Genomic DNA, 9,592 nt, shown 5'->3' on the forward strand with positions numbered 1-9,592 from the left:
GCTTTGCCTTTGGTTTTAATTGATGTCTCTTTTTAGATTCCTTAGAATGTATCAGTATCGGCGATACTGGCCTTGTATTTACTTGGTATCGGATCGATTCCAAATCTTGCAGTATCGCACACCACTAATCTTAGATACACTCACAATGAATAATTTCAGATAATCTCGTGCCGTGTCCCACGTTGAAAGGACAGGTGTTTATTCGTCAGTCTGAATCAGTCTTAAACTGTAGTTTAAGTTTGTTCGCCTAAACGGAGTACCCTCTGCTGGAATGGAGTTGAATAGCAGATTCACTGCAGTCATTCTTCTCAAGATTCATGACACAGCACTGCCTTTTATTGACTGTTTTGATGGCTTTTTTAATTTCCTTTTAGGTTGTAGTATTCAGTGAGATTAACCCTGATTTGGCCCTGGAGTCATATTTTGTCCATGTGTGATAGGAAGGAAACACATTTTTACCATGCAGAGAATGAGAGAAGCTGGAGAAATGATGTTTGTCCAGAGAAAAGAAAAAATTCAAAGTTAACCCACTGGAGCCTGAGTCACTGCCTACGGTTAAAGTTAGAGTTAAAGTTAGTATTTTTTGTTTTTTTCTCCAAGGCCTTAGCGATCAAGAAGATAATCATTCTAACTGACACACGACCCCCCCCCCCCCCCCTCCTTTTTTTTTTTTCAAAAAAGTCAGTTTTGCCTTACTTCAAAATATAGGGTTAGGGTTAGATCAGGGTTATCACTTATTATTAATTATATCTCTGATGGTTAATTGAATTTGAGTTTTCCCCATTTATTTGCCTTTCACTCAGAAGACCGTAGAACTACACAGGCTTTGATGCAGCCTAAATTTCCTCCAGTAGAACAAAAATATCTGAATGTTTGTAATCAGAGGTTGTTTTGTTCATTTTAATAATAGTGCCATCTTGTGAAAAAATACAGTGCTTTATGTTCCTAAAAACTGCTGCCAAAGAAGCTTCCCTTTAACATTTTCATACAATAAATCTATTTCAGAGAAATTCCTGCTGTAGATACAATTATAACATCTGGATTTTTTAATTATTCTTTGCTTCATTAATAACTGAGCAGTTTTGTGGTGCTGCTGTTTTCACTTTAGTTTTAAAAGCACACTTTTCTGTTTGGGGTTAAACACACATCTAAGCCATTACATTTCACCTCAAAGGTACAGTTTTAGAGGCTGAGGGGGCTGGGGTATTGGGTTGCATATGCAGATAAGACCCGAAGGAATTCTTGACCTACCTCTCGCGTCTCCATTCAGAAAGTGCCCTCTGAGAATGTTTTCATTCATGCCTTTTTGACCCCAGTCTTTGGTCAGCCTTCATCTTTGCTTAATGTCTGACGAGGTAATTGTCAAAGAGGGAGTATGTGGTGAGCACTCTTTTTTAAGGGGGAAAAAAACAGGTACATGAAAAGTCATAAGAGCGCCATGATGCAATAAACTGCAGAACGTTGAATGCTTATAGTCATAAAAGGAGACACTGAGTGTTACTTCAATGCTGCATAATTCATGAAACTGTTATACTGTGAGCAGTTATGAAGGATTAAATCAACAACTTTAGCTGCTGCTCAGATGGTGTGGATGTCTAAATAAATGTAATTCAGTGCCCAAACACAACCTCTGCTGTTTTCTTTATGTCCCCAATGGCAATGAAGGAAAAGATGAAGAGTGGTGATAAAGTCAGGCAGGGCTAACTGAACCTACAAGTGTCTCTCACAGGAAAAGATCTTTGAAAGTTCACTTTTTCTCAAAGTGTTGCAATATTTATTTATTGGGGGGGGGGGGGGGGTGAGAGCAATAAACTAAATAATATAATTCATTTAAAATCCTCAGTTCAAATTTTAGATTGACAGCAATGACAATAGTCTACTGCTTTCACTGACAGTCACTTCCTAAACTTTCATTTATGACATTTATGTTAACAGTATTTTTTTCCCCCGAAATTACATCAATTAAAATCGTTTTCCAGTAAATGTATGTATGTAATGTATATTACACTGCATTATGGGGATTCTGTATATCACATTTTAAATGCAGTGCTTTACTAAACCTGTTGAATCTACTTGCCAGACTATATTTTAAGCCAAAAATATTAATACAATCTTTTAAAAATTAAATATTGTGTAATTTATTTGTTATTATATTAATTTGTAGTTTTTAATTGTTGTTCAGACAAAAAAAAGAAAAAAAAAAAAAAAACCGTCGCTACCTGGCCCCCGTTCACAAACTCAAACCGATATCTCGCTTTTTAGGCCTTCAAGACCATGACCCACCAACATATTCGCTGTTTTAGATACATAATTAATAGTTTGTTTAAATGCATATTGAAAAAACTAAACAAAAACTATCTCTAGTCATCAGTGGTCATAGAGGAAAGAAAACCCGAAATGAAATACAGCAGGCGGGCGCAGGCTGCCACAGTGGGAGGTGCGCTTTTTTTTTTTTTTTTTTTTTTTTGCTTGGTTCTTGTAATAAGTGGTGAGCGGACAAACAAACGTCAGCGAGTCACGAAAGCAATAAAGCATAAAGCAGGAGCGCAGTGGACTAATAAAACAAAGGGGGTAAAACGGTGAACTGCTGCTGCAGAACATCTGGCTGAACGGGGATGCTTCCTGAAAATGTTTAACTGTGTCTCCACCAGCGTGGTGAGTACTGACTAATTATAATCCTCCTCACTAAAACCGCGGCTTCTATTGTTAATTATGCCTCTATTAAGTCACTTTCTGTAATCAACTGTGAGTTACCCACAGGCAAAACAAACTTCAGACAGCTTACTATTTATTTTTCTCTTTTATTTCGCCGGCTGAATTAAAAAAAACATGCTTTCTTCTAATAACAGGGTTCGTTACATTTCAGTTGTTATGAATCGCTGAGCTCTTCTAGCTTAGTGAAATTTTAAAATCAAAAATATAATACAGTAGTATAGTACAGTTGAAGTTATGGGCTTTAGCGAGTTTTATGCAGGTAAAATATTGCATGCTCCACAAAGTCAGATAGAGACACCTATTCTCTTCTAAAGAGACCTCTGTCTAAAAAGTTTTTTCCCCCTTGTATTTGCATTAACACCATTACAGTACATGCCGCATATCTCTGTACTTTACCGACAGTAAAATATTTGTTCACACACATTTTCTCCATACAAATACAAAATAAAGACCGGTGTGTTTACATGTTTGCAGTAGCTTGCTCCACGTTGCGACAGTTTAGAAAAGAAGCGGGATAAAGTGGAGGAAAAAGGCAGGTATGTGAGGTGACTCGGGGAGAAACGCAGCCTGTCCTGTGCACGTGCGCTGCTGAACACAATTAGTCAGAATGAACTTCAGCTGCGCGCGAGCCGCTCCGCGTGCAGTCCCAGGCACGAGCTGCTAATTGAACACGATAAATCCTCCTTTCCTTTCCCCCTCCTTAACGCTAAAATAATATTTGAAGCCGCATGTGGCCTTCATTAATAGAGTTAATATTTAGCTTGACACCATGACTGGGCCCGTGGCTACTTAAATAAAATAAAAGCACAGTATTACCTATAAAGGTCCAGGCTGGTCTCTGCGGTTGTAGGAATATGAGGAAGACATAAGCTTACAAGTCAGGCCTGTGTCAGACTTATGGCTGACACCATGTCGGAGGGGGAAAGGCCACCGACGGAGGTTGTTTTCACTCAGCTGCAGCAAGGACATATTTATAGCGACACAGTAGGTGTTTCACTGTCAAATTAACTGCGTGTTTTTTCTTGCGTGTAACAGCTCGAGACTGAGAGAAAGAAAATGGCGTTAAGTTCGCGTGAGTGTGCGCATCTGGGTGCCACCAAATAAACTTAAATACATTTAGCTTATTGACAACCAACTCAGACTTTGTAGTGTTCACACAGACTATTCCGAAAGTTGTTTTTTTGTTTTTTTTTTAATTGACACCTGCGCTCCTAAATTTCGTGACATTTGAGTGTTTGTTTTGGTTTGTTGTTTTGTTTTGTAACAAAGTTACTTATACGCTGTGATTTTTTTTTTTTTTCTCCTCTCCTCTGGGACTGTTATTTTTTTTGACAGGGCTCCTCTGGACCCGATGATTTTTTCGAGGAGGACTCTTATTCTCCGTCCTCCTTCTCCTCGTCCTCTTCGTCCGCGGTCCCACTGAGGCCTGTGTTGCAGGGGAAACCGGTGTGCACCCTTTGCGGCCTGCAGATAGTGGACAGATACCTCCTGAAGGTCAGACCAACAGAACTGTGTCCGGCCAAAATGTCCCTGTCACTTGTGTGTGTTTTACTGTGTATCACTGTTTCATTTTAATTGTTGTGAAGTACTTTATCTAGAAAGGTGCTATGTAAATACATTTTCCTTACTTAACATCGCAAAACGAAGCCAATTTAGGACGAGCATGTCCAGTTATTCTTAAATAGCTAGAAGCCATTTGTCTGTCAGCTCTTGTATTGATTTATTTATTGTTATACAGAAAAGTTGCCTCTCCATGCTGAGTGTAGATTTGATTTCTCTACAAATGGAATTTTTTTTTTTTTTACATATATGTAGACAAAGTATTCCTAACTTTACACAGCATGGTAATGCAGAGTACTAACCTTCACCCTCAGAAAATAAAGTACCTTATTTTACCTGTAGGTGTATGAGGACTTGGCACTGGAGTCATAATTTCTAAGGCCAGCCGTTGTATCCTTGCTAGGGGGTACTTGTACTGTTTTAGAGGACAGTACTGATATTGTGTTGATTTTTGGAGCTTAATTTAACAGAAGATTAATGAAAATGTATGCTTTCTAAGTACATTCATGTACCTCACTTAGGTTACAACCCCTTGTAGAAATTATGAAATTGTATTTTATTTAATTTTTTGCTTTGTAGCGCATAAATAAATCAAAGATACTCAAAATTATTTTTAATACTTGAGCATTTGGGCTCCATGAAAACAAATCAAACAAATTAAATGAATGTTCTTTGCTTGGCTGTGTTGAAAAATGTGACACACATACACAGAGGAAAGGTCATGAAGGCAGTCATTACTTCAACTGTAAATGTACAGGTGTGCACATCTTAGACCCTTTTTCTCATTCCCGGATAGAAAGGAGGTTTGGCGGTTGTCGTTTTCTGGATGATGTTTTCTTACATGAGTCTGGGTCTCCAAAGTGACTGAAACACTGTTTAGATACGTGTCCGTGACAAAGCTCCATCTTACAAACCTGGAAAAATAAAAGCTCTAACAATGATTTGAAGAACCTCTGTGCTCAGTTGTGACCAAAATAACATAGTTTTGAAGGGATGTGTAAATGATGCTTGACTTTGTCAAAATTTGATATCCTAGGTCAATAACTTGTGCTGGCATGTGCGCTGCCTCTCCTGCAGTGTGTGTAAGACTTCACTGGGCCGACACGTCAGCTGTTACATCAGAGACAAAGAGGTCTTCTGCAAACTCGACTACTTCAGGTACATCAAATCAAATGTGGTGGTTTGTAGTTTACATTAAAAAAAAAATACAATTGAATTAAATTGATGAAAATTAGTTTTATGTTATCAGTGTGGGTTAGTATTTGGCTGAAAATAATGCTGACATGGTGAGGGGTAAATGCAAAAAGAAAAATCATTGCAGACTTTTTATACTGTCAAATTTTATTTTACACATTTAATTTTTAGTAAAGGAGGAGCATGTAGCCCGTGTCCTGCATAAGCAGTTCTATCCTAAAAATGGAATTCTATAAAATGTTAAAATATTTCACCCCAAAAGATTTTATCCAAAATATGGAGGAATGGAAATGAGCATGAACAGAACACTACACAAATTTGGTTAACACAACCAGAACACATCACAACAAACTGCTATAGACTAGCAGAGCAAAGGGGTGGGGATCCTGCCATATTGGAGCTAATTTTTGTTGTAATTTACATAATTTATAGGACATATTCATTTTTAGATAATGATCATAGAAAAGTATAAAACCATTAACCTCTGTATATCTGATTTCTGTGTTCATTGTGTGGATAAATTTCAGTAAAATTGGTTTGGTCGTGAAAACCATTTTGCACCTTGCAGTAGGGCTGCTTTTTTCTTTCATTCTGAAAATTGTTTTGACATGTGCTGTCATTTAGATGCTGTTTATATTCTGATGAATGGTTAACAGTTGGATGGGAGTCTGACTAAAACATGACTCTTAAAGAAGCCCATATCAGCCTCTCTTGGTCGGGGATAAAAAGGACAACATACTGCAGCTTATGCCAAATGCATCATAAAAATGTATATGGTTTCAAACAGATTGTCAGGACTCAGGCATGTAGGCATTGAGTTTTTCTTTTTTTTTTTTTAAAAATGGGTGGCATGGATAGATGGAGAACCAGGCAACATTATGAAATTCATTCAGAATTAATAAAACTGACCCCCCCCCCCCCCCCTCCCCAGGCGGTATGGGACTCGCTGCGCCCGCTGTGGCCGTAACATCCATTCCAGTGACTGGGTGCGTCGGGCAAGAGGTAGCACCTTCCACTTGGCCTGTTTCTCCTGCACCTCCTGTAAGCGCCAGCTTTCTACAGGGGAGGAGTGCGGACTACTGGAGAATCGGGTCTTCTGCCGGCCACACTACGATATCATGATGGAGAATATCAAACGGGCCAAGGAAAACAGTAAGTCTATGGATGGACAGGCTGAGCAATGTGAAACAGTCATAAAACTATTGTAAAACTAGTGGACACTCAACTAAAACAGAATTTTAAGGTCAACTGAAGGACAAGGCTCATGTTTAACCTTCTTCAGTAATAAAGGATCAGGCTACAGAAATTTGCCTTTTAAACTTGGCAGCATCTATCCATGTTAGCTGTGGTTCTGTTGTACTGTTGTAATGATCACCAATTAGAGAGCTGTAGTGTTAAACCATGCCCAAGGTGAGTGTGGCTCCTTTGTATCAAGTCATACTGAATTTATAATCCAAAAAAACTGTGGTTGAATCACCTGAAAAATGTAATATGTTCATATGTACCTCTAAAAACTGTGGCTAATTAGAATACTCAGACCTTTTACAGTATAATGCCATGCTTACTTGCACATGGCAGTTTAGTTTCTCACAAACATCAAATACTTGAATCGTGTCCAAAGGTTAGAAATCAAAATGTTAGAAATTCTTAGGAACACATCTTGCAAATATATCTGTATGTCTAACCACAGCAGAATCTGTCACACAGAATCTGAACAAACTCTGTAGTGAGACAGTTAAATCCTCCCGCTCTGTACACCTGCTCCCATACAAAGACACCTTTCTACCAATCAGATGTGACTCTGGTTCAGATGTGGGTGATGTCCGCAGGGCATCTGATCTGAAATGAGGCCTACATACGGAAATGTCCTGTGATGCTGTTTGTCTTAAAGAACAACCAAAAGCTGAAGAGATGGCAGACAAAGATGACCTCAGCGTTTTGCCCAAGCCAGCTAAGAGAGCCAGGACCAGCTTCACTGTTGACCAGTTACAGGTATCGTCCACTGTTTTCTTTCCATATGCTAACAGCCAGCAGGCCATTTAAAGCTTTTGTAACATGAGTAAAATGAGATTATGCAACTACTAGTGGAAAGAGATGAGACTACACCTCAGTGTTGGATGTGTGTGTTTGGTAATCTAAGTATCGCTGCAGGGTTAAAAGAGGCAATACAGAGTTAAAGAAGAGTGAAATTAGTCTTTTGGTTTGTCAGGTGAACAGAAACATTGCTTCAGATGATTGTTTCTGTGTGCTGAGTATGTTCAGAGACTCGCTTTGCCAGAACAGTATGAGCAAGTCATTTGTTCAGCTTATTTTGATGTTTTCTGCCCTCTAGTGCAGTTAATGCACAGTGAGGACTCTCTATGCCACAGTCGTTTAAAACGCAAAACAAAAACCTGAATGAAACCGAACTCCAATTCCAGTGATGTGAACACATACTCCATCTCCACATCTGTAGGTGATGCAGACCCAGTTTGCTAAAGATAACAACCCAGATGCACAGACACTGCAGAAGCTGGCAGAGAGAACTGGCCTCAGCCGCAGGGTTATTCAGGTAACTACACTGCTCACACGAGCAACTGTAATTTACAAATTCCTACAAGAACAGCAGCTCAGTCAAAAGACTGCATTAGCAGCAAGATGGTAGCTTTATATCCTAATACTGTGGGCTGCAGGGAAGGTCCTGCAGCCTCAATTTTATCAGTGCACTTAAAAGGCCACATGCTTAGTCAGTTGAACTTATAGTGCACTAATAATTTTGTGTCCTGATTAAATTCTTTGAATGGCAGTATTTTCTTTAGTTTGGCTGTAAATATTGGGGTATTTTAAAGGTTTAGAAACTGAAGCTAAATTTAAAATGTCAGCAAGTACCACAACAAACTTAGAGAATTCCGATTTTTTTTTTTTTCCCTTCAAGTTGAGAAGAGTGAGTAATCCGGGGGATTTTGCACAGTTCATGTGAAGAAGGAAAAACACTAATCTCTGCTCTTGAGAGGGAAAGCATCACTCCACGTTCAGTGATTAAATCCGGTCTCCTTTCATCCAGGTTTGGTTTCAGAACTGTCGAGCTCGTCAAAAGAAACACATCAGCCCAAATCCTGGCCCGTCAACCATGATGACATCACTTGTTCCTGGTCAGCTGACTCCACCTCTGATGGATGATCTCCAGTACACAACCTATATTTCCCCAGATGCACCCTTCCTCACCACACTGACTTATATGGATGGTAAGAAACATGCAAAATGCAGTCATCACTGTGCCAGTCTTTGAAAAATAACCATCTGCATCACTTGCTGATGCCTGAAGGATTCCCAGTTTCACTACAGGAAATAAATCAGTGTTAAATTCTGAGCCTGAGATTTTGTCCGAAACCATGTGGGCATTGCTACAGTCGTTCTTATTTACAGACATCTGTGATTCTAAAATAACTTTCAGTTTGTTTTTTACCTCCACAGTCCAAACTCCAGACCCACTCTTGCTGCAGTCACATATGTCCCATTCACTGACACAACTGCCGGTCAGCCATGCCTGAGCATCAGCCCGACAGTTGAAGCCACTGATTGCTTGATGGGCGGATGATGAGCAAATAATTTCTTATGTGAGCCTGGATGGGTTAAATTCATAAACTGTCCAGCAAATAAATAGCACTGAATTGACCTTGCTGCCTGATGTGTGAGCAGATGCTTAGAATCAGCTCACGTCACTGCATTAATTTCATGAAATGAGACAGATGAGAATTAATGTGAAAATTGTTTTGTAAGATGAAACTTTTGTTAATATGTTGAATTTTAATTTATTTGAAGGATTTGATGAGATACGGCACTTTGTTTGAAAAATGATGTAAAACTGCTTGTTTTGCTTTTTTTTGAGTGAAATGTTTTTGTTAAGGATGAAACCTTTACAAGAGTTAGTCTTTTGTCTAATGACTACTAGAAAATTCAGGATTGGGTTACACTACTAACATCCATGGAGTGAGCCTCCTCTTCCTTTTTTGTTGGCAAAGTAAACGTGTAGAATGCATGTATTGTGTATTAAAGCAAATCGAAACTCAACTCCGGTATTCTCCTCCAGCAGCGTCATTCACTTTCTCAGTGTTGTTAATTGAAATTGAATGAACACTTGTTT

At 38.9% G+C, this 9,592-nt stretch overlaps 1 protein-coding gene across 3 annotated transcripts; it reads left to right on the forward strand.

Annotated features, from left to right (window-relative positions):
- The first annotated feature begins 2,516 nt into the window (after positions 1-2,516).
- On the forward strand, positions 2,517-9,311 carry lhx8a (LIM homeobox 8a). Of its 3 annotated transcripts, none has more exons than XM_030752235.1 (8): positions 2,517-2,655; positions 4,051-4,209; positions 5,312-5,433; positions 6,401-6,621; positions 7,361-7,461; positions 7,925-8,020; positions 8,513-8,693; positions 8,923-8,999. In XM_030752235.1, exons 1-8 carry the CDS (start codon positions 2,629-2,631, stop codon positions 8,997-8,999), a joined length of 984 nt encoding a protein of 327 aa, XP_030608095.1. In that variant the 5' UTR covers positions 2,517-2,628. The 3 variants fall into 3 exon arrangements, with proteins under 3 accessions (XP_030608095.1, XP_030608094.1, XP_030608093.1); XM_030752234.1 differs by lacking the exon at positions 2,517-2,655 and adding an exon at positions 3,544-3,699 and having other exon boundaries at positions 8,903-9,311; XM_030752233.1 differs by lacking the exon at positions 2,517-2,655 and adding an exon at positions 3,613-3,699 and having other exon boundaries at positions 8,923-9,302.
- The last annotated feature ends 281 nt before the right edge of the window (positions 9,312-9,592 follow it).

The sequence above is a fragment of the Archocentrus centrarchus genome, chromosome 17 (genome assembly GCF_007364275.1).
Source record: "Archocentrus centrarchus isolate MPI-CPG fArcCen1 chromosome 17, fArcCen1, whole genome shotgun sequence".
NCBI lineage: Eukaryota > Metazoa > Chordata > Actinopteri > Cichliformes > Cichlidae > Archocentrus > Archocentrus centrarchus.